Genomic DNA, 26,300 nt, shown 5'->3' on the forward strand with positions numbered 1-26,300 from the left:
TATCTGTCAGAAGCTTGGTGAGCAATTCCAAATACCAATCCTTATCCCGGACACATAATGCATTTTGTTTTGCCACAAATCCTTCAGCTTCCTGTGGTTTCTGTGCATGCGCTCCGACCATTTTGGGGGTGGATTACGTCAATTTGAAAGTCGCGTATTGTCAGATTTGGTCATGAATAACTCTGGAGTCACCTCTACTGTCAGTCATTACAATTTCACATAATTGTTTCAGCGGTTGTTTCACAACGTATTGAGGCAATATTATGGATATGCTTATTTGTAATAATATTTTCATTGTAAATGTCATCATTAGCTTTGAATATTGAAATATAAGGGGATGCTGGTAGATTTAGAATGTGAATTTTATTTTATTTTATATGCTCCTTTTTATTACATTTGGCTGAATTGAGAAAATTACGGTTTAGAAAAGGAAGAGCGGTGAAGGTGAAGATTATGTGAGTGAGGAAGGAGGTTAAGGGCTATTGAAGTGGAGGATGAGGCTTGGGGTGGAAAGGGGAACATTTCAAATCCAGACCCAGCTATAAGCTGTCATCCCTGTGTTTCACAGGCAGGGTGATTATTCAGTGTGTGTTCCGTTTCTCGGGTGGACGCTATATGGGCGTCTCGTTTGCCGATGTTAGTTGGTGGACATTAAAGATCCCATGGTGTACTGCAAAAAGAGTAGGCAAAAAGAGTAGGCACCTTGAACAAATTACTCATTATTGCTTGAACAACTACCCAGTATAGCTCTTGCTCAGGCATTGATACTCTGACAGAGTGTGGGACATAAGAGAGAAGGGGAATGTAAGGAGCTTATGGGAAAAAGGGGTCAAAATTCCATCGTATTTTCATACGTCTTAAATAAATATTCACTGACACTTTTATTTTCATAATGCTATTCTTCATTTGTTCCTGCACTGGATATCATTTCCCATTTTACATGGTTTGCCATATACCATGCTGGGTTTCAAATTTATCTTTACTAAAAACAAAACTTAACATTTGGCCTAAATAATGCCACTCGACACAATATGGATAACTCTAATCTGCAGGACACACACCCACCCCCAGGTATCTGCAGGATGCACGTGGTCCACCATTAACCCCCTCCTAGTGAAACTGTCAAAATCCAGAACCACTGATCACCTCCACTCGTTTGTTCCTCTTTTTCCCCACCTGTGAAACCACATTCCATACTCTTTTCGGTCTCATTCTTCCCTCCAGGTCTTCAAAACAGCTGTTCACCACCATCGCAAATCATCCCCCATCGAAAACCATGATCTTTTCTACACCCGTTAAACCACCCCCCCACCACCCTACATTTTGCTTCTGTATCCATCTTGTCCACCCCCTTTCGTTCTCCCCTACCCCTCATCATATACCCGCTTCCCTTGTTTGCCTGTCTCCATCTGTTTTGTCCCTCCGCCCTGCTGTTGACATTTCCCCCTTCTCTTTCTGTTGTTCCTTTTGTGCTGTTGCATCCTGATCCATTCCGTGTTCTGACTCTTCCACGAGCCTTGACTCTTGCATCCAAGAATAATAGAAACTTTGGATGACCATTCCAATATTCTACTATGAAAAGTAAGCTTATCCCAAAATAATCCCCCAAACCAAATTTAGAAAAAGGAATAATGTGGTTGTAATCCTACCTTGTGAAGATGTTGTTGTTGCACTCCCAAGACACATCCATGTGATTGTGAAGTAAATATAAAGCATTTGATGTTTCCTCTTCCAGAACAAGACTTGCGTGCAGACATTGGACGGACATGCTCAGAACGTGTCCTGCGTGTCTTTTCACCCTGGGCTACCTATCATCATTACAGGCTCAGAGGATGGTAGTGACATTGCTATGATCCACTTTAACTTTCCCTGATATATTTTCAGATATGGGATTCCTTTTATGCCTAAATATGTTTAATTGTTGGGGCTGATGACTCATCGATGAATGATGAGGTGTGCCTAAACGCTACAGCTGTCGCCATTTGTCCTTCATCAGCATGATAAACTGGTTAATGTAGGACTAACAAAGACCTGAGAGCAGAATGGCAGCATGGGTCATAAAAATCAACCATGTTTTATGCAAGGAAGTTGAAGTCAATATGATGACGAGGGCACTGAAAAAGTTTCATGAATGGGAAAAAATGTTTACAATCGGTTTTTCATTGGGAGAACATTTTCAATGCCCCAATGCCCCATGCATGAACACAATTTGAGGTATAAACAGAAAGATGTTAAAGTGGGAACTAGAACGGCACTCAGTAGAGAGCATACCTCCGCTAGGTGAACAGTTTACGTTTTGTATCCCAGGGTAGACCAGAAAATCACAATACAGAATCAGATTTAATCAAATCATCCGTCCACAACTTTTTGAGATATCCTGCTATGCATCGTTTTTGGCCCGATCTCTCAATGGTGAAGAATCACTTTTAAAAAATTTATACTAGCCGGATCCGGATCTTCACTAAAATTGATCGATTCTTCCTTGTCACACACACAACCTGTCCACCAAGTTTTGTCCAAATCCATCCATAACTTTTTGAGATATCCTGCTATATGCTGGTTTTATTCCTATCACTCCATGGTGAAGTCACTTCAAAAATTAAATAATTCTCCTATCCAAATCCATATTCAGATCTTCACCAAAATTGAATCTATTTGTCCTTGTCACACACACAACCTCTCCATCACGTTTCGTCCAAATCCATCCATAACATTTTGTGACATCCTGCTATATCCCGATCTCCCAATGGTGAAGAATCACATAAAAATTTTTTATAGTAGCTGGATCCAAATCCAGATCTTCACCAAAACTTCATCATTTCGTTCTTGTCACATACACTACCTCGCTGCCCAATTTCATCCGAATCCGTCCAAAACATTTTGAGATATCTTGTTAACAAACAAACAAACAAACAAACAAACAGACACAGACTGGTGAAAACATAACCTCCATCCACCTTTGGTGGTGGAGGTAAAAATAAAATAGGGCAGAAAAGCCAGAAATTTTTGAAGCATCCACCAGCCCTCATTAAGTATTGCTGGTAATTGATTCACTATCCACAAGTAAAACAGACAGAACTAAACGGTACTCGGTACAGCGCATACGTCCGTCAGGCTGAACAGTTTATGTTTTGTATCATAATGATAGGCTGGATCTGCACCCGGACCTAAACCAAAATCTAATTGGCTTGTGTGTGTCACCTTGCTAAATCGTCCACCTCGTTTCATCCGAATCCATCCACAACGTTTTGAGATATCGTTTTTGGCCCTATCTCAATGGTGAAGAATCACTTAAAACATTATCTTATCCACATCTGGATCTTAACCGAAATTTAATCCATTTCTTTGTCACACACCAAACCTGCCCACCAAGTTTCATCAATAACCATCCATAACGTTTTGAGATATCCTGCTCATAGACAGACACATAAACAGACAAGGGTGAAAATACAACCTCCATCCACCTTTGGTGGTGGAGGTACCAAGAGGCCCAAAAATGATCGTTGCATTTCTTAAATTGTCTGATTGGTGCATTGTTTGCCAAGTGATGCTCACTGGGATGTTATCCCCTGCTCTTTTTTTCCTTCATCACAGGCACTGTGCGCATCTGGCATTCCAACACGTACAGGCCTGAAATCACCCTCAGCTATGGTATGGAGCGTGCCTGGTGTGTATCATCTCTGCGGGGATCCAATAATGTTGCCCTAGGCTATGATGAGGGCAGCATCATAATGAAGGTGGGCATGGTTAGGAGTGCACTCTTTAAGAAATTTACCCTGTGAGTTTAAATTGATCCACATTTACTGATGTGATCCAAACGAGGCCGGGGGTGTAGGGTGTTGGGGGAGGTGAAGGGGGGGGGGGGGGGAAGTGAGAAGGAGGAGTGAGTAGGGTTGGGTTAGGGGAACTTCAGGTGTATCGTCATTCAGCTTTGTCATAAATTTTTATTTTGTGCCCATTGTCATTATCGATTATGCAATCCATTGTCGGATTAATTTATATATAGTCCAAAAGGTTTGTTTTTTTGGGGGTTTTTTCTCGAGGTTTTAGAAAATCGCACTTGTGTCCGAAGGAAGCTGTTCAGTTTGGTATTTTTAATATGAAATAGGCAAGGCCGAGAAACAAACGAAACCCATTAGAATTACCCTTTAGAACCCTCTAGAATTACCCTTCAGAACCCTTTAAAAGAACACTTTAGAAACTTTTATAATTACCCTTTAAAACCCCTCAGAATTCAACGCTGGGTTCGAAAGGTTCTTCTGCTTCATTTTTTGATCGACGGACATAGCCAAATACAGAAAAATGTTCAAATAACTTGAACTCTTAAAAATGATTATTTTGACATTTAACAGATGGTTGACACGGTTTCATTATACCACTAATAGCCAATGGAAAAGAGCTGTGCAATCTACCAACGCACTGCCAGGCACAGACTGTGGAGCACATCCAAAAATCCTTGTTGCTCACCTACGAGTCAAAGTGAGAAAGGTGGGAAAAAAATATCTAAAACTCTGACCAGATAAGACCTTGAAATAATGGTAAAAAAAACGTTTTACAGAGCTGGACCTGGTTGCCAGAATTCCAGATGAATTGTGACAAGACGTTGAAGACATTGTAAAAAAGAGGCCAAAAGAAAGTAGAACTAAGAAGGCTAAATGGTTGTCAGAAGAGCCAATAAATATTGCAGACAGAAGAGATGAAAACCAAAGACTTTTCTAGAGAGGACATTAAGCAGATCAATGCCGACTTCCAACAACAAGCTAGGAAAGACAGAAACATTTCAAAGAGACATGCATAGAGATAGAAAGTGATAGATGTTTTTAAAAGCATCAGAGAGATCACTTAGGTCTAGGATTGGGAACAGAAAAAGATTTGACAGAAGGAACACAGGTGAAAGAAAGATGAAAGGACTATACCGGAACTCTATTCAAGATCGCAATATTATGGCATCCTTCGAAGATGGAGAATATGAGCAAGAACCAATCGTGATAAAATGTGAGGTTCGTAGAACTTTTAAAGAGCTGGCAAACGGAAAAGCACCAGGTGCTGATGAAATTCCAATACAGTATAGATCTTTAAGGTAGTTGGGGAGGAGGCAATCGCATTTTAACAGTTATCTGTACACAGATCTGGAGCAGGATTGTATGGCAGAAAAGGTGGAAACAGTTGGTGTACACGAACCATTGCGAAAGAAAGGCAAACCAAGAGAATGTTGAAATAACTGAACCATTCATTGCCTTGATTTCACATGCTGGCAAGATATTACTGAAGATCATTAAACACAGAATATAAGACTTCATGAAGTGAGAAATGCCTGTTGAACAAGCATGATTTCAGAAGAGGAAGAGGTACTAGAGATCAAATCGCAAATCTGAGGGGGGATCATGGAAAGGGTGAGGGAATATCAAGGAAAGGTGTGTCTCTGTTTTATAGATTATAGCAGAGTCCCCAGGTGGGTGGAGATTGCGCATAACTTGCTGAAAAAAGTATAGTCTGCATATTGCAAGAAGTCTTTATAGATGTTTGTGGGGTGTAAATGGTCTGGGGGGGTATAAGGGGTCTGTGGGGTCTAAAGGTCATGTACATCCCCACATCCAATAGTAGTTGGGGTCTAAAGGTCCAAAGGGTGTAATGGGTCTAAAGTGTCCGGTCAAAGGGTTTAAACCGAAACCCTAAGTATCGACCACTCGAGTATACCCTGAAGGTTTTCGTAGTCGAGGATGCCCAGTCAGTGACTGGCTTAGGAGGCCAACTTTGAAATGTGGTTTGCCCAAGAAAGATCATGGCTGATTGTGAGACCCAGGAGTTTGAGAGACTGTTAAGAACTTGAAGTTCCTATATCTCTGTCATTTGAGGGTACTTGAAGAATGTAGAACACAAAACCCATCCAAATCCATGATGTTTTCGACCCTCGCTAACTCCTCTCCCGCCCCTCACTCCCCAAGCCCGCATCCTTTGAAGAATCCAAATTAATTAATCCTGCTGTCTTCATATAGCTATTAGTATTGCCTATATCTCTGTGATCCCAGTCCAGTGTCCTCACCAAAAAGTGTCGTATGCTACGTAGAAAATATAGAAAGAAATTTGATGCTGGGGTTTGGAAGGGGCAAAGGATTGTCAACAAGAATAGCACTGCTCCTCAATGGACAAAGGCAAAAGAACGGCAAAGCTCTGTCTGAAGTAACTCAATCTGTCTGAAGATTCAATCATCAGTTCTGGCAAAACACGTTCTGTGTGGTAAAGAATCGACCCTCCAGTGGTCACCACTCTTGCAGGCTGCTGTATGTGAAGGAACGAATTTGGAAATTTTCCGGGGAGACAGAACTTTCTTTTTAAAATCAAAGCACCGAGATACTTAATTGATGACAGAGAATGCGAGTAGATGGGACACCTGGCTTCTTCTCATCCCTTCAAAGGACAGTGTTCTCCTTTATGATTTGCCCTGCCTATGAAGCACTGGGGTGACAGTTGTATCGTCTGATCAGGAATCAAACACAGACGAGACAGTTGCTGAACCCTCCTGTCTGCCTAGGGGATTAATGAGATATAATTTTACTAACTGTTAATGCATTGCTTAACTTTTACTATACAAACAGGGTCACTGTAATATGTTTGACATGGTCAACCACAAACCTGAGTCCATGTCATATATTCTTCTTGTTTGGTTTTGGGCTTTGGAAATGCATTGAAACAGACACTAACTAGTGCATGCTTTCCCTTGTTAGCTGATATCGCCAGAGTCTATCTTTTTGCCATTTTTTTCCCCCATCCATGAGGTAATGCTTCTTGGCACCAATACAGGCTTTAATTGCAAAGAAGATGGCAGAAATGTTGCTGGACTTGATTGACAAAGCTCTCCGATTGGTTGAGAGTGGGCTGGTCCAATACTTGCAAAACCCAAATTTGGCATTGTTTTGAGGCTTCAAAATAATTTTGCTTCATCATATACCGGGCTTTTCCCAGAAAAATATAATCTGTGCCCTAAAAGTTTGCATTGTTTGCATTGTGAAACCAAAATTAACTGCATTGCTGAAGCTTAAATTGTAAATGCGTATTAATTGAGTGTCTGATAAAATGACAGATTCGGTGGTTTAATGGTTAGAGCATCCGCACTGAGTTTGGTAGGTCAGGTGCTTCAAACCTCGGCTCAGACATACAAAAGACTTTTAAAATGGTACATGCTGCTTCCTTCCTTGATATTCAGTATTCAAGTGGAAAAAAGCATGGACAATTCCCATAGGTTGGCATCCTTGGGGAGGAGGAAATATCTCCTTGGGAAATGCCCCGCTGAGTGTGGTGAGAAAGGCGGCATCATTTGTGTGGCATTGCTGGTACCCAGTGTGTGTGTGTGTGTGTGTGTGTGTGTGTGTGTGTGTGTGTGTGTGTGTGTGTGTGTGTGTGTGTGTGTGTGTGTGTGTGTGTGTGTGTGTGTGTGTGTGCGTGCGCGCGTGTCTCTGTGTCTCTGTGTGCGCGCGTGTCTCTGAGTGCATCCATGTGTATTCCATGCTTGAGCGCATGGCTGATGGTCATTAATCCGTGTGGTCGATAAACCAATCAATTGCTTATCGGTTAATGTTCTTTAGTTAAGGGAGCTATGTTTTGAGGTTTACAATTTAAACTAAAACGGCACTCAGTAGAGCATACCTCGGCCAGACTGAACAGTTTACGTTTTGTATACCACTGATAGGTTGGATCTGGATTCGTACCTGAATCAAAATGTAATATCTTGCTCTCATCATTTACCCAACAGATCCACCTAGTTTTGTCATAAGTTTTCCACAAATTCTTTCAGATATCGTGCTATATACCTTTTCTGCCCCATCTCTCAAGGGTGAAGAATGACTTCAAAATTTTAAAAATTCTCAGATCCAGATCCAGATCTTCACAAAAATTAATAATTTAGCCCGTGTGACAAACCCAACCTCTCCACCAAATTCCATCCGAAGCTGTCCACAACTTTTTGAGATATCCTGTTCACAAACAAACAGACAAATATGTCGTGCAAAGCAGGATACTTGCGGGATTTCTAAAATAATTTCTTGATTTCCCGCCTATGTTGACATTTTGGCCTATGTTGACCTCGAAAATAGTTGGTGGTTGCATTCAGTGACCACATATGCAAATCCTCTTCAAAGTTCAAGTCAATCGGATGAAAATTGAGGAGTTTAGAAATTTGGCCTAAGTTGACCTCAAATATAATTGGTGGTTGAATTCAGTGACCTGACATGTAAATCCTCTTCAAATTTCAAGTCAATCTGATGAAAATTGGGGATTTTAGAAATTTGGCCTATGTTCACCTTTTGACCTCAAAACCAAGAGACTTCTTCCTTATGACAAACTCTAACATTTGGTGAAGTTTCTTAAAGACCTGTTTAAAATTGTGACGTGTAGGTGATTGACATAGACAAACAAACAGACAGAATAACACGCAAGATCAACCAATATACTGAAAAAATCTTCAATTTTTGCAAGCAATAAACGGGTGTAAGCATAACCTCTGTCCACCTTTGGTGGCGGAGGTAATAAAGGTGAATATAGGATGTTGTGACATGAACATAATTTACAGCAATCCTTTAAATTCTACACATATCTTCGGAATAGCCGAAACTGTGCTTGTGCGTGTGTGTGCGCTTGTGCTTGCGTTCGTTATTTTGTTCGTTCCACTCTGAGGGCTAGAATGCTAGATCATGTAAACATGAACATTTAATGTATATATAAAGAGCAATACTGGCTTACACTCCCCAATGCTCAGCTAAATGCTCACCTCCGTTCTTCCATCCCTCTTCTATCATTTGTAGAATAGACTCCATGTCCGCGTTGTTTTGTGCACCTCCCTCCAGTCTTTCATGAGTGTTGCCCATCATCGTCCATGCTTTTTCCCATGCTCACCCAAACATTATTTTGATCCCCCCTCGCCCCCTTCTTGTCACTCATCCACTCATGTGTGGCATGCATGCTCCTGTTTCTATTTGATCCTGCGCCATTCTGTGAACCTGCTGCCCTCTGTCATCTTGTTCTTCTATTAACCACTGTATTTATTTAAAGTGGAAACTTTCAAGCTGATGGCCTAATCATTCTGTCGTCATTTACTCGAGGCCTCCCTCTCCCTTTCCTTTCCATCGATGGAAAGATGGCGACCTAGGCTTGTTGCCGATTCTTGTTGTAAGACGGATTTTTTGCAAATCACAAGCGCATCGGATTTGTCTCACCATCTTAACCCAAATTAAGTGAATCAGATTCAATAAGTTTTCGTATTTTTGGGAAAAAGATGCAAGAGTAATAGAAACTCTACTGTTCCATTAAGCCAAATGGAAAATTAGGATTGAGCGCACACAATTGGAATGAAAATATTATGTGAACTTTGACTTTAATTTTTGTCGAAATCTGAAATGTATTTGTGCGATAATTACCCGGTGCGTGTGAAATAAAACGCAGGCTTAATCAATTATTGGTTCACTTTGTCTGTCTGTCTACAGACGTCTGTATGATCGAGAAACAACTTCATTTCAGTTGAATTTTACATTTTGAACTCTGTAGAACATGAATTGAAGCATGGACCTGCAGTTTAGCAGTATTTTGGCTCTGAATTTAACAAATTGTATGGAATATCATTCCGATTATGTATGTGCACTGGTGAGTAAGGTAATTTTTTTCATTCTGTCTGCCTGTCTGGCAGTAAAAAAAAAAAAAAAAAAAAAAATGAAATCATTCCAAACAGGAAATAGTGTTTTTAGGGATGTCATAAAGCAAACAAACACAATCACGAATAACTAATGTAACATGTTAAATAAGGTTGTGTAAAAGACGGCACATCAATGGTGGTGAACTTCGGGTATTATTTTTTGTACAGCCTTTAAAACTTTTATTTTATTTAAATTGATTAATATATGTGAATCGCCTTATTGGCACTTTCAAAAGTCTTCCATTTAGGAATATGTACTTGGAAAAATATTTACGCTGTATCGTGCCCTGAGAGCAAAGTAACACACAGCGGTGTCCAGCACTGTTTATTTTGGTATTCGATAACAACGATTGTTTTCCTGGGTTTTATTCATTTATTTATCATACAAAACTGCATTGTAGTGGTGTCCCATCCAGGATTGTAACCTTAGCCAAGAAGGTGCTTCAGCAAAAACCGATCCTGTATCGAGAATGGTACATGATGGTGGTGATGATGATGATGATGATGATGATGATGATGATGATGATGATGATGATGAAGATGAAAACTACTTGTGATCTTCCAGAGTTACATCCCTCACCACTCAAATTTACATTTCGGTTAAAGAAATAGAGAATACATTGCAAGCTATTTTCAATTTATTTTCAATTTGCAGTAAGCTTCTCACTTGTGATGTGTATCACTTGTGAACTTTGTTTTTTTTAAATGAAGGAACCACTTGTATCTGTTATGGCTCCTTCGTTTTATTCCATACATCGTAGCTCTTATCTTTTGTTAATTTTGCTGTTGGTTATTATCAGTGCCTCATATGTCCTTCCTTGATTCCTGGTACTAGTTGGGCCGCGAAGAACCTGCTATGTCCATGGACTCGAGTGGAAAGATCATCTGGGCACGGCATTCCGAGATACAGCAGGCAAACCTGAAGGCAATGGGGGAGGCGGAGATACGGGATGGAGAGAGACTGCCTCTTGCTGTCAAGGATATGGGTAGCTGTGAGATCTACCCACAAACAGTTTCACACAACCCTAATGGCAGGTATTGAATGGCGAGTCTGTTTTGCTTTTGATATTTCAAAAATAATATTTTTCCTGACATGCAGCTTGAACTCATTTGAGATTGAATGTGCTTTTCATGCACATGTGGCCATCTTCACCTTCTTTTTGTAAACATTTATTAATGGGTGCTGGCTGTCTGTGCTGCTGCAGGTTTGTTGTCGTGTGTGGCGATGGCGAATACATAATCTACACTGCCATGGCTTTGCGGAACAAAAGCTTTGGGAATGCACAGGAGTTTGTCTGGGCCCATGATTCTTCAGAGTAAGTTGATGCATGTTTGTTTTTAAAACAAATTCTGAAAGTAAAACAACAAACAAACAAATTACTTCCAGCATGAGCCATGACTTGTGGCCTAATTTGTGTGCAGATATGCCATCCGTGAAAGCAGTAGTACCATGAAGATATTCAAGAATTTCAAGGAAAGGAAGTCATTTAAGCCTGAGTTTGGCTCTGAGGGTAAGCTTACCTTTCGTGTTTCAGTTTTATGTTTTAACGCCTGAATTTGGCAATGAAGTTCTCAATAAAATATTGTTTGCCATAAAGATTGCAGGACAGTCTTGAAAAAAAAAAAAAACCAGCATTGGAAGCTCAGACAAGCTGACATACTGGGTTGAAAGGATAGCTTTGGGAAGAGTACTTACGTTTAATGAAAAAAAGAAATTTATCCGAATTAAAATTTATTTCTGAATAAAAATATCCGAATTTAAAGTAGATCTCTTCTAATTTCGATAAAATAATGACTGATCCCAGTGGTTAACCTGATGCTAAATTTCATTTATTGTTCTTCCACACTTGTTTAATGAGAAATGCTACCTTGCAAATCTGGTGTTTGACCTGAGTGATTTTTCAACCCCATTCTTTTATGATACCTTTTATGATACAAATCTTTTATGATGTGTTTGACATAAATAATAAATACCTAATGAGTTCTTTCTTTACAACCCTCTTCCCTGGGGTATCAGTTGCAACCCCCTCCTTGCTTATGAGATATTGTAGTTTAAACTTTCTTTTTTTCTTTTTACCTCCACCATCTTTTACCAATCGCTTCAAAAATTCTAGTGTCCGGATCTTGATTTACACCAAAATCGAATCATTTTGGCCTTGTCACACATCCAACCTTTCTGCCAAGTTTTGTACGAATCCGTCCAAACTTTTTGAAATCTCCTGCTCAGACAGACAAAAAACAGGGCGGAAACCTAACCCCTCTACAGAGATCTGTAATCTGGTGGTGAAAGAAGGCCGCATTCCAGTGGTTTGGGAACTGAGTACCCTCGTCCCTCTATACAAGGGGAAAGGTAACCCTCTGGAGTGTGGCTCGTACCGAGCGATAAAGTTATTGGAGCATGGAATGAAGCTATTGGAAAGGGTGTTGGAGAGGAGGATAAGGAAGAAAGTGAAGATCGACGAAATGCAGTTTGGATTTATGCCAGGAAGAGGAACGACAGACGCCCTTTTCATTGTGAGGCAGTTGCAGGAGAAGTACATGGAGAAGAGGAAGAAGTTGTTTCTTGGGTTTGCTGATCTGGAGAAAGCATTCGATGGGGTTCCACGCAAAGTATTGACATGGGCATTGAGGAAGTTAGGAGTGGAGGAATGGTTGATCAGAGTAGTGATGGCAATGTACAAAAGAGCGCGCACAGCTTTAAGGACGAAGGACGGGAACAGTGGTGAGTTTGAGGTGAAGGTGGGAGCGCATCAGGGGTCGGTGCTAAGTCCACTACTATTTGTAGCTGTGATGGAGGTGCTGGCTCAGAACGTAAAGGAGGGTTTACCGTGGGAGTTGTTGTATGCAGATGATCTGGTGTGATTGCGGAAAGTATGGATGGACTGAAGGAAAAGTTGAACAAGTGGAAGGAATGTATGGAGACAAAAGGTCTGAATGAATATCGGAAAGACGAAGGTGACGGCAAGTGGTAAAGCATGTGTTGAGGTGGAAAGAACTGGGAAGTGGCCCTGTGCTGTGTGTAGGAAGGGTGTCGGAGTGAACTCCATTCAATGTACAATGTGCGCTGAGTGGGTTCATTAAAAATGTAGTGGTCTGAGGGTCATTAACCAGTGTGGCAGCTACATTCAAATGTAAGGTGTGCACAGAGGGAGCTGCAGATGGATGAAATGTTGAGTTGGATCTTGGAGACGGCGTGAAGCTGGAAGGTGTGAAAACATTTTGCTACCTCGGAGACATGCTGAATGGAGAAGGTGGATCAGACTCGGCAACGGTTGCTAGAGTGAGATGTGCATGGAAGAAGTTTCGGGAACTGTGTGGCGTGCTGATGATGAGGGGAGTGTCGTTGAAGCTGAAGGGAAAGGTGTATGCTGCATGTGTGAGAAGTGTTATGATTTATGGGTGCGAGACATGGGTAATGAACGTAGAGCAGCAACGAAGGTTGGAAAGGGTGGAAATGCGAATGGATCGACGGATGTGCGGAGTATCGTTGAGAGAGAGGAAGACAAATGATGAATTGCGAAGGATGATGGGAATAGAGCCTGTGATTGATGCTATGAAGAGGAACAGGTTGAGATGGTTTGGTCATGTGTTGAGGAAGGATGAAAGTGACTGGTTGAGAAGAGTGATGGAAATGAATGTAGAAGGAAGTAGAGGACGGGGAAGACCGAGAAAGACTTGGCTAAAGATGGTGGAAGAAGAAATGCGGGCAAGGGGATTAACAAGGAGAGATGCAGAAAATAGGGCAAAATGGAGAAGATTGTCATGGGGACCGCAAGGCTAACCCCCGCTCTAGTAGGGAAAATGGCCTTTTAAAATGCATCTTCTTGTTGTTGTTGTAAACCTAACCTCTGTGCACCTTTGGTGGTGGAGGTAACGAACAAAATGGTCCACATAGTGCTGCTTCTTATGTAGGCATTGTGATCTAGAAATGGTGTTGTGCTGAATTTTCGCATTAAACAAACTCCTGACCCGTTTTCTTTACTTGTCATTGCGAGCCATCCCTACATCCTTTTAAGTATTTTTAATTATTGCATTTGTGATCTTCATAAATATTGCACTTGCTGGTTGTATGATGTTGCATTGCCTTTTGTTACACATGACCCTTGACAGTCAGATGTTACAAATGACCCTTGACAGTCAGATTTGTATCTCTTAGCTTTTACCTTCGTAATACCCTCGCCTCGATTCTGTACACACACACAAAAAAGTCAGATCTTACCATAAATGTCCGAAGACCTGGTAACTTTCCGAACACTCTTAATTATACAATTTTCCGCATTTCATTGCCGTTTAGAGCGTCATTCCCATGTGCTGTGTTTTGTTTCCAACGAGAATGGGGAAAGTGTTATCAACATCTGGGGGGTTGTTGAGTGTTTGCTAAAAGAGGATCTTTGTTTGTTCTGCAAGTATTTTGCAAACGCTTTCAAGGTTTTTGTTTTATAACGTGTCAATACTACCAGTCTTGCTTTATGTTGCCTTTTCCAATGAAAAGTGATCCTTCTGCTCGAGCTGTCGTGTATCCCTTGTGATTAAGCAGTCATGCATCTCCAATGACTGCATTTGTACCTGCAGTTACTGGCATGATGAGTAAATGAGTTCTGGCAAATTAATGCCTAAGTGACAACTGTTCTGCACCCTGTGAGATCGATGCATATTTTTCGACATCATATCAGAGTTTCTATCTCCAACTTGACACCATTGATCAATTCGTGTTTGCAGGGATTTACGGCGGTTTCCTGCTGGGCGTGCGTTCAGCCAGCGGCCTGGCTTTTTACGACTGGGAAAGCACAGAGCTTATTCGCCGCATAGAAATCCAACCCAAACACGTGGGTCATTTATTTATTTATTTATTTATTTATTTGAGCACTTAATTTGTCATTATCTTTTTAAGCCTTGGGTGATGAAAATAGGTTTCATTACACTTTTGTCGGAAATGGGGACGTGTCACCCCATGTTAATGTTGAGTAATGCATGTAAATCCATGGTTGATATATTTTTGGAGTGGAAATAAGTCTTTCTCTATAAATGGAATGACACTTGAGTAGGAAATGTGCATTTTTCTTTATAGCCAGTGATAATTCAGAGTTTAAATGCAAACTGTATTGTGAATAATGTTCGAGTGGAAGGGGGAAGGGGGAGGGATGCGAGAGGTGAGGGGAAAGGGAGGGGATATATTACATATACATCTTTGGGGGGGGGGGTAGTGGCTTTGACAGGCCCCTCCGTTTTGGGGTAGGGGGACGAGAAGGAGGAAAAATTTGCCTGTGCAAAGAGTGCTTTAACCTCAGTGTTGCCCAGGTAAAAAAGAAAATTGTAATACCCTCCTCCACCATCACCAGGTGGCGCTACACGCTACAAATTTACATAGAGAATTCACCCCCCTCTCCCGGTCCCCCACACCCCTGCATGAGGCCGTAGCCACATAGCCTATGTTATCCCCCAGACAAAGTTGTATTTGTATTTGTACCCCGAGTAAAGTATATAAGTGTTGAAAGCTGGAGTACCCGGCGTTGCTCAAGAGAAAGAGAAACATTAACGTATTTGGAATGAGGGCAAATATAATGGAAAAGCAATTACATCCAAATCAGAATTCATAATTTCACCTTTTTGTTGAATATATACTGCTGAATGTGTGCCGTTCATCACGTTTCTGAGTTAAGTGTGATGCCGATTAGGAAGAAGAAGAAGCCGTACTACCAACTTCATACACTTCCGGAATTGTTTGATTTATTTGTGTTCAAATGTCTGGTGATTGTTTTGTATCTATTTATGCGAATGTGTTCTTGTATATAACTGTCGCTCATCAAAAAGGCTTAGTCACTAGAGAGTGATTTTTTTTTTTAATTTAGTTATTTATTTATTAAATGTAATAATTTTAAAATTTTCCCCCAAAAAAAATTTCCCCCAATTTTTTTCTTTTCTTTTTTTTTTGCCTAAAACACTCCCAGCCAGTCACTGATGAACCTCTGAAAGTTTGACGAAGATCTGTTCAGCCATCTGAGAAAAATGGCAACACACACAGACAGACAAACAACAACAACAACATGCATTTTAAGGCCATTTTCCCTGCTGGAGCCGGGGTTAGCCTTGCGGTCCCCATGACGATCTTCTCCATCTTGCCCTATTTTCTGCATCTCTCCTTGTTAACCCCCTTGCCCGCATTTCTTCTTCCACCATCTTTAGCCAAGTCTTTCTTGGTCTTCCCCATCCTCTACTTCTACATTCATTTGCATCACTCTTCTCCACCAGTCACTTTCATCCTTCCTCAACACATGACCAAACCATCTCAACCTGTTCCTCTTCACAGCATCAATCACAGGCTCTATTCCCATCATTTTTTGCAATTCATCATTTGTCTTCCTCTCTCTCAACGATACTCCGCACATCCATCCAACCATTCGCATTTCCACCCTTTCCAACCTTCGTTGCTGCTCTACGTTCATCACCCATGTCTCGCTCCCATAAATCATAACACTTCTCACACATGCAGCATACAGCTTTCCCTTCAGCTTCAACAACACTCCCCTCCTCATCAGCACGCCACTCAGTTCCCGAAACTTTTTCCATGCACATCTCACTCCAGCAACCGTTGCCGAGTCTGATCCACCTTCTCCATTCAGCATGTCTCCGAGGTAGCAAAATGTTTTCACACCTTCCAGCTTCACGCCGTCTCCAAGATCCAACTCAACATTTCCTCCATGTGCAGCTCCCTCTGTGCACACCTTACATATGAATGTAGCTGCCACACTGGTTAATGACCCTCTCAGACCACGTCATTTTTTATGAACCCACTCAGCGCACATTGTACATTGAATGGAGTTCACTCTGACACCCTTCCTGCACACAGCACAGGGCCACCTCCCAGTTATTTCCACCTCACCACATGCTTTACCACTTGCCATCACCTTCGTCTTTCCGATATTCACCTTCAGACCTTTTGTCTCCATACAAAGTGAGGCACGCCCACACTCTTACTATGTCTCTCCGAAAAGATCGAATGGACAACCCTCCCATCTACTTTCTCAACAATCCTCTCTAAGAAGTTCTGTCGCTCAAGCTTTTGGGTCTCACTATCTGCCATGATCTTTCTTGGGAAAACCACATTTCCAAGCTGGCCTCCAAAGCCAGTCGCCGACTGGGCATCCTCCGTCGTGCGAAGTCCTTCCTAGGCACACCTGAGCTCCCCACCACATACAAGGCCTTCATCCGCAGCTCAATGGAATACTGTTCTCCCCTATGGGCTGGTGCTCCTGCCTCACACCTGGCTCGGCTTCACGCTGTGAATCCAAAGCTTTCAGAATCATTGGAATCTCCCGCGATGAAGCTATCTCTGAGGGCCTTTCACTCACTCACCGCAGGCAGGTAGGTGGTCTTTCTGTCTGCTACCGACTCCTCTCCGGCCTTGCTCCCCCAGCTCTCTCTGTGCTCTGTCCCCAAAATATTCCTACAGGTCGCACAAGATCTGCCAGCAACCCTCTGATGTTTAAACTGCCGAAATCTCGGCTCTCTGCTCACCTTCACTCTTTCATTCCTCTTTTCTCCCGCCTCTGGAACAAACTCCCACACTCACTTCAATCACACTCCTCCCTCCAGGTCTTTAAAACAGCTGTTCACCACCATCTCTTATCTTCCCCCATCCAAAACCTTGATCTTTTCTACCCCCACTAATTCACCCCAGATCCACCTTGTTTGAAATTCCAACTTCTTTCCTGGAAGTCCTGGCAGTGTCCATATGTTTTATACCTCTCCCGCCCCCCCCCCCCCCCTTCCCATGCCTCCCCCCAAAGCCCTCTCCCTCCCACAGTTCTCTCGATGTCTCCATGTCTTTCGGTCCCTGCTCTCAAATGTTGTGTTTGTGTCCTTCCCCCTCTCTCCCCATCTTGTCTACCGCTCCCGATGTTATTTGTTTTTATGTGTCTGTTTGTCTTTCTGTGTGATTAATGGTCGCTCTTTCACGAGCCTCGATCCTGTATACAAAAAAATATATTTATATATTCCTGCCGCTTGTTCATCTTTTCCTTCCGTCCATCCATACTTTCCGCAATCAACACCAGATCATCTGCATACAACAACTCCCACGGTAAACCCTCCTTTACGTTCCGAGCCAGCACCTCCATCACAGCTACAAATAGTAGTGGACTTAGTACCGACCCCTGAGGCATGCCCACCTTCACCTCAAACTCACCACTGTTCCTATCCTTCGTCCTTACAGCTGTGCGTGCTCTTTTGTACATTGCCATCACTACTCTGATCAACCATTCCTCCACTCCTAACTTCCTCAATGCCCATGTCACTACTTCACGTGGAACCCGATCGAATGCTTTCTCCAGATCAACAAACCCAAGAAACAACTTCTTCCTCTTCTCCATGTACTTCTCCTGCAACTGCCTCACAATATAAAGTGCGTCTGTCGTTCCTCTTCCTGGCATAAATCCAAACTGCATTTCGTCGATCTTCACTTTCTTCCTTATCCTCCTCTCCAACACCCTTTCCACTACCTTCATTCCATGCTCCAATAACTTTATCGCTCGATACGAGCCACAGTCCAGAGGGTCACCTTCCCCTTGTATAGAGGGATAGAGGGACGAGGGTACTCAGTTCCCAATCCACTGGAATGCGGCCTTCTTTCACCACCAGATTGCAGATCACTGTCATTCTCTTCACACCCCAATTTCCCGCTGCCTTCAACACATCTCCCACAACTCCCGTCGGCCCTCCCGCTTTTCTACTCTTCATTGCTTTAATCGCTTCCTCAACTTCCTTCTCGGTTATCTTCTCTGCCGGTCCGAAAACTGGGTTACTCTCTATGTTGCCATCCCATTCATTCTCTGCATTCAACAGTATTTCCATATATCTCTTCCATCTTCCTTTAATTCCATCTGGGTCCACAACGATTTGTCCCACTGCATCCTTCAAGCAACTCACACCCATCACATCACACCTCTCTTTCGCTATCTGCTTTGCAATCCTGAATACCGCTCTCTGACCCTCTTCCAAATCCAAGCGTTCTCTGAACATTTTCCTGCATGCCTCCTGCGCTTTTGCTCCCTCTTTCTTTTCAGCCTTCTTGGCTGCCTTATAACTTTCATGCTCTTCCTTTTCTGCTCCCATACCCTTCGCCCTTCTGCCACTCCTTGAACTTCTTCCTCTTCTCGTCAATCTTCTTTCCAACTTCATCATCCCACCACCATGTTTCCGAATGCCTCTGTGGTCCTTTTGTCCATCCACATACCTCACCAACGGCTCCCAACAGACTATCTTTCATTGACATCCAACCACTTTCAAGCTCAACCACATCAGCCTCTACCATGCTCAGCCTCTCTTTTAATGCCTCCCTCACTGTCACCTCTTTCAACCTCCACACCTTCATTCTCGGTTGGTACTTCACCCGCCGAGCTCTCCTCGCACCTTTCAACCTTATGTCGCAGACAACCAAGTGGTGCTGTGAAACAGCCTCCTCCCATGGGATCACCTTTGTGTCCCGGAGGTGCCCCCTATCTCGCCTACGCACCATCAGGTAGTCAACGGTTGGCGTCGACCCACCTGACGTGTATGTAACAAGCTTATTATCCTCTTTCTGGAACTGAGTATTACAAATCAACAAATCAGCTCCATCAGCAAACTCTCTCTTGTATGGTATATACAGTATGTATATATATATATATATATATATATATATATATATATATATATATATATATATATATATATATATATATATATATATATATATATATATATATATATATGTGTATGTGTATGTGTATGTATGTATGTGTATGTATGTATATATATATGTATGTATATATATATATATATATATATATATATATATATATATATATATATATATATATATAATTTATATATATTATATATTGTTACGGACCGCGGATAAGATGTTGTTTTGCCGAGCGGATGGCACCGCGGCCGAACAGTTACCCCGACTAACCCGATTCCTGGACGTTGGCCGAAATCGCGCCACAGGTATTCAATTTGGAAACCTCTAAAGCGACCGAATGTAAAGAGGAAGAGGAAGAAGAAGATGACGTACAGAAGAGTAACAGGATTTATTATTTACACACACTAAGCAAAAGGAGCAGTCAAGGTTATATACAGGGAAAATGGAAAAAGCAGGTGACACAGTGCAAATATTAACTTATACAAGCTTAATTAATACCCAGGGACAAGACACACAGAACAAACTCATGTACACAAAAGGATGGAAAGGCAGGGATGGTTTGGGACGGCAGAGGAGGGTCCAGGCAGATGGTAGGCGTCGAGGCCCGGCTCCAAGCGCGCACTCCGATCCACGCTTTGGGGTCGAGGCGAAAACACAGCCTCGCGTCTCACCGACCGGCGATAGGGCCTCGAGGGTGTCGGCCTATTGCCGCAATACAGGCACCCCCTCACGTCTCTCTCTCTCTCAGTCTTGCTCGATCACGCCTCGCGTTCGTGCCTTCTCACCGACCTTGTACCTACTTTGTTCAACTTTCATGAACCTTCAAGCAACTCCCTTCACAGAACTGCTCGTGGGGCCTCCTCACTCATCTCTCTCTTGCGCGATCTTCGCACGCATATCTCATCCTCAAGCGTGGGTGTGACACGCCCTCGTCGGTTTCGGTACCGCCCTCCCCCCGTGCTATGTGACCTTATATGGCAATGCCATGGGCTTGCCTCCTTATTTGGAAATGGCGCCGAACGGCGCGCCCCTCGTGGCGAGCTACGGGCTTGTTCCCTTATTTGGGCATGGGGCTGAACAGCCCCGCCCCTCGTGGCGCGCCCTGGGCTTGCCTCTTCCCGGCGACCCCGCCCCTCCTGTTCAAACAGAGCACGGAGCACGTATTCACTATTTGCAGCGAAATGAGAGGGCGCGCACCCCACGCTTGTGAAGCTGCTTTACCCAGAGAGGGAGTTTGGGCTGGGAAATGTAATTATTGAAGGGGAGCTATTCTTATTTGATTCGGTGCAATGGAGTGTCAATTAATGGCCAACAGAGCCTTAAACTCACATAGAATAAAGAGATAACTACTTAGAAGGGCTTAAGATTGGCTAGGTGTATGCGATGAATTAATTAAGGGGACGACCTTTGACCTTTACAATTATGGAGGTATTTACAACGATCATGACATTTACAAAGGGTGATCTTTACAACAATTTACACTACAACAACAACAAAAAAAAAACATTCTCATATCCACAACAATATATATATATATATATATATATATATATATATATATATATATATATATATATACACACACACACACACACAACGCACTCGTATATACACACAGTGTGAGTCATAAGTCCCAGGACACAGTATTACCTGCTTATACATCTACCAGGGTGAGCCATAAGCCCCAGGAGAAAACCATATTACAGTAATACATAATAACAGCAGTAATAATATCCCTACTTCACTAATGTACTTGGCAAATTCTAATCTGGCCTTCTATTTTGATGCTGATGCATCTTGTTTTGCATCTTGTGGTGTCGCCTTTGTAATGCTGCTGTTGAAGTCTTCTGTGTCCGGTAGATTGTGAAACTTTCACTCCTGCACTTTGGGGGTTGTTGATTATGTCACTGGCAGTTTCGTTTGTTTTGTTTTTTTTGCTCACATCTCTGATGACTTTTCTGTCATCAACTGCACTTGTTTTCCTTGACCGACCTGGCTGTTGTCTATTGCTAACTACACTCGTGGTTTTTCTTTTTTGAGATATTCAACGTAATTTTATTTGCAATGCCCAATTCTTGTGCTGTGGTTCTAATTTAATTATTTTGTTATTTCTGGTTCCAAATTGCTTGATTTTTCTTTCATAGACAGTTCTCTGGTCTTCATGTTGGTTTATGCCTCCTGACTCCAAAGGCAGACTCACAAGGCAAAAGTAATAGCTAAAACCAAGACTAGAAAAAAATACATAGAAGTTACAAGAAATAAAATCTGACTTTCTCTACTCTTGCCTCGTATTCATCTTTTGATATCAAATCCAAATTTTTTGAGCATATAGCAATAATAACAAATTTGACTTCACTGTCCCAATACTTATGGAGGGCACTGTATGTATATGCTGTATGTATATTGTCCTGAACGATTGTAATTGTAATATAAAAATGCTTTGGTATCTCGAGTACAATCTAAGATCCTAAAAGTTTGATGAGGAAGTGAAGATCAAGAAGCTGTTTGTGTTTTTTTTTTTGTTTTTTTTGGGAGGGGGAGGGGACTCAGGGGTGGGTGGATTTTGTACTTTTTATTACGTCAGCCTGTTGTATTGTGGCCTTGATTAATGGCCTTGTTTGTGCAGCTTGGTCTTGGCTGATAAAGGGTCCAATTATCTGTGGCTCAAATATAGCAACAGGTTTATACGGGTAATCACTGAAACCTTGTGATGATGTTGCTAGGCAGAAATGTGTTTTGCTACCAGGTTTTCATTGACGGATCTTTGCTATGATTTGGAAATATTACTTGCACATGCTTCCTTATTTGTGCATGTATTTTATGTTAATGCATGCATTCATTTGTTTGCAACTAAAGTGGTTGCAATTGGGAAGATCCACATTCAAGACTGAAAGCACCACCAACTAGCATAGCTGCTTACATCGGGCAAGGCTATGGTCTGACATTTAGACCTCCGAGTGGTCTTCATCTGGGACTGCAGACATTGTGTGCCAGGTGAAGTACCTTCCAAGGGGGTGGGAGTGAGGTGTTGAGGCATCATCCCTATACAATTTGTAGATGGTGAGACCGAACCTCATTTTCATCATTGCCCTTATAACATGTATATTTTCTTAAACCGAATACTCAGGTGGTGTTTTGCCCCTCTCCCCACTCCAATTCCAGTGAATACTTAGTGGAAAAGTATGATTTCGAGAATAGTCAACTGCCCACTCAGATACATGTTTTGTATCATTTTTCCCCATGTGTACAAAGCGAAAAGTGGAGTTAAGCAATTGGGTCATTTTGTCCGTCCACAAACGTCAGTTTGATCGATGGACAACTTAATTTCAATGCAATGTTTTGTTTTGAACACGAATTGGAACACAAACCTGTAGTTTAGCAAGCAGTACTTTGGCTCTGAATTGGTCCCAATCGCACTTGCGCAGAGAGGAGTGAGGTAATGTTTTTTACTTTGTCGGCCTGTCTGGCATTCATACAAGATTGAAAATCATTCCAAACAGAAAACTTAGTTTCAAGGATGTCATGAAGGACACAAACACCAGGTGCGAATAATTCATGTAAAGTTTTAGATAAGGTTGTGTAATCAACTGTAGTAAATTTCTTTAAAAAAAAAATTATACAGCATTAAAAATTGTACACCGCACCTTTCCTATGCCATCTCCAGGCGCTGCATATCGTCATTGCCGGGCACCGAAGGGGGCTCGGCAGTGGCGCACGCTGAAAGGGAGTACTCCGTTTTCACTCTGGTTGTTTGTTTACTTGTTTTCTTTCTTGTTTGTCTGGGCAATATCTCAGCCATCCTTTGAGCTCAAAAGCTGAAATTTCGTCACAATAGTGAGCAAGTCCTTTGTCAAAAAAGGTAATTTTTTGTTTTTTGATTAATCCATTAATTGATGAGTTATTTAATTATTAGCGATTAATTAAGTACTTATACATTTCCTTTCTCTTCTGGCCATTGTCAGGCACCTTTTGAGTTAGGAAGCTGATATTTGGACATGCCAATGACCAAGTGATTTGGCTGCAAAGGCTATTTTTGATTTATTAATTAATCAATTAATTAATCGATTAATTATTTAATTATTCGATTAATGACAAAAAAAAATTTTAGGTTGCAGATTCTGATGAAATGGTGGTGGTTTATGTGTTCCATCGGCGAATTGGTTAATTTTTTATTTTTTTATGATTATTATTTATTTCTCTTCATTATTAATTAATTATTTATTTATTTTCTCATCTGGGCAATATCTCAGGCACCTTTTGAGCTAGGAAGCTGATATTTGGACATGACAATGACCAAGTGATTTGGCTGTAAAGGGTATTTTTGATTTATTGATCAATTAATTAATTGATTCATTATTTAATTTTTAAATTAATGACTTAATTAATTTAAAAAATTTAAGTTACAGATTCGGATGAAATGGTGGTGGTTTATGTGTTGTATTAGCCAATTGATTAATTATTTAATTTTTAATGATTATTATTTCTTTATTTTCCTCATTAATCATTTATTTATTTTCTTTCTCATCTGGCCAATATCTCGGGCACCTTTTGAGCTAGGAAGCTGATATTTGGACATGACGATGACCAGGTGATTTGTCTGTAAAGGGTATTTTTGATTCATTGATTAATCAATTAATCGATTAATTATTTATTGATTAATAAATTTTATTTTTTTATTTTTTTATTAATGACTTATTTAATTACATTTCTAAAAGTTACATCTTCGGATCAAGCACTAGTGGTTTAGTTATGCTATTAGCCAATTGATTAAGAAAATATTTTATGACAATCTTTTATTGATTTTAATTATGCAATTAATCAATCGAATATTGTGCACCTCTCCCTCCAAATACAGTCTCTATGAGTTGCACGGCGGTATTGCCAGGCGCCCGAGGCGCCCCGGCAATGCCGCGCTGTAGGATATTTAATTATTTGGCACGGGGGGATTGGGGGTGGTGTACTTTGAATGTACCTGTACTTTTTTTTTTCAATTGAATTATGTGCTTGAACACTAGAATACAAATCCCCTTTTTGGCACTTCAAAAACCTCTAGTTTAGCTTTACTTGGACAAAATAGTGCGGCATTTTAGATCATCACGACTAATCAAGCTTGCCATTTGCAGACCACACCCATGTTCTTTTTTTTTTCTTTTTTTTCAAGACCATGGGTTAAGGTGTTATCTGAACTCTCTAGTTGCATATAATTAACCTTTTTTTTCTATTTGGCCACAGATATTTCGGCCGGTGGTGCCTTTTCCAAATATAATGTTGGAAATAGCTAGCTTTTTGCACCAGATCAGACAGGGCAGCCAGATTTTCCCCCCTATGAAGGTTAATTTTGAATGAGCATTTGTTTTTATTCACAGGTAAAGAGTGATGTAATTATTTGTGGTATTCCTGTTCATTAAAGAAATGACAACGAATGCTGACTCCATTGCAAAAATGAGCCGTTTCTCAAAATCTGAGAATCAAAATCCTGAAAACTGCTTTCTTCCGGTTTTGAATCTGCATCTGCTCCGATGGCTCTCCACTGTCTGCACCACTTTGCCAGCTCCTTACCTAAACCACCTAGTATAGATGGTGTTGAAAATTCAGATAATTTGGCTCAGTTTTGCAATGTTTCATAATTCGGTGTATTTGAACGAATCTGCAGTATTTGTGAATATAACTGCAATCTTGGCAATTCTATGCAGGTGTTCTGGTCAGATTCAGGAGAGCTGCTCACCTTGGCTACAGAGGAATCATTCTTTGTGCTCAAGTACCAAGCTGACAAAGTAGCTGCAGCACAAGAGACTCATGAAGGTATCACAGAGGATGGCATTGAGGATGCTTTTGAGGTTTGTGCTACCTATCATCTCATTGAAACAAATCTTTTGTTACCGTATTAAAATATATAATTTTAGGGTTTATACCCATATGCTTCCATAATATAGCAGTGAGCGAAGTATCCAGATCTACCAGGCTTCAGCCAATTAGCAGATTTTTTTTTTTTCCCCCTTTAATGTGCTTAATGATGTAATTGAATAATGAAAGTTTCCACTTTGCCTACTAATGCCATGACAATAGCAACCAGGATTTGTGTGTATTTTCCATTTTTGTCAATTCCCATTGGCATATCAGTTGACGGCATGAATTTTGAAGTGGAATTGAATCGAGTGAGGAAGGCAGTTATTATATAGACATTTGAGTAAGTTAAAGGAATGACTAGAAACAAAGTTCGGTTGGGGCTTTGCATGGTGACAAAGAAGAACAGATGGTGGATAATCGAAGATATCCCAAAGCCTAGATAGAAATGAGAAAGTGAGAGACTACCAACTTATCTGTTGTCGTAGAGAACAATAGTGCCCGGCATTATGGCTTTCTTTTGGAAAATATAAACTGTGCTTCAAGTGTATAATTTGACTGTCAATAACATACAAGAAAATTCTAATGTTTGCACCTCATGGTTTAATGGGTGCTCCCTGAGCTTGCATTCATAGATGTCTGGTGACAATAATGACAAAGAAGTCCCCTTCCTAAATCTGTCTTTGGAGTGAAATTTCAGAAACCTGCCCAAGAAAGAGATTGCATCTTGTGTGCTCTGGGGCTGAGCCTTTATTTTAAGATGTAATGAAATTGTTACATCCTGTGCGAAGCGTAAAGCGGGGCTTTATAAATCAGTGCGTACGTATGTATCTATGTACATACGTGTCTGCATTGTATTTATTCAAGTGCCTGAAAAGCTTATCTACTGAACTAACTATATGAATGAATGATCGTTTTAAGGCCATTTTCCCCACTGGAGCGGGGGTTAGGCTTGCGGGCCCCATGACAATCATGGTTCCCTGTTTGAGGCAATGTTTTTATGGCCGGATGCCCTTCCTGACCCCAACCCTTGGTCACGCTCTTACGATGCGCAGGGATACGGTGTGCCTATTCTAAATCGGGGTACACACA

The 26,300-nt window shown here is 41.3% G+C and overlaps 1 protein-coding gene across 1 annotated transcript in view; it reads left to right on the top strand.

Annotated features, from left to right (window-relative positions):
- Window positions 1–25,201, top strand: part of COPB2 (coat protein complex I subunit beta 2) — a gene marked incomplete at its 3' end in the record, with an annotated part of 69,670 nt that extends 44,469 nt beyond the window's left edge. The window contains 7 exon segments of the mRNA XM_078775792.1: window positions 1,736–1,835; window positions 3,595–3,737; window positions 10,518–10,717; window positions 10,888–10,998; window positions 11,105–11,193; window positions 14,402–14,508; window positions 25,058–25,201. Coding sequence (XP_078631918.1) covers window positions 1,736–1,835; window positions 3,595–3,737; window positions 10,518–10,717; window positions 10,888–10,998; window positions 11,105–11,193; window positions 14,402–14,508; window positions 25,058–25,201 — 894 coding nt within the window.
- Window positions 25,202–26,300: the final 1,099 nt, after the last annotated feature.

The sequence above is a fragment of the Myxine glutinosa genome, chromosome 4 (genome assembly GCF_964187855.1).
Source record: "Myxine glutinosa chromosome 4, kmMyxGlut1.1, whole genome shotgun sequence".
In the NCBI taxonomy this organism is placed as follows: Eukaryota; Metazoa; Chordata; class Myxini; order Myxiniformes; family Myxinidae; genus Myxine; species Myxine glutinosa.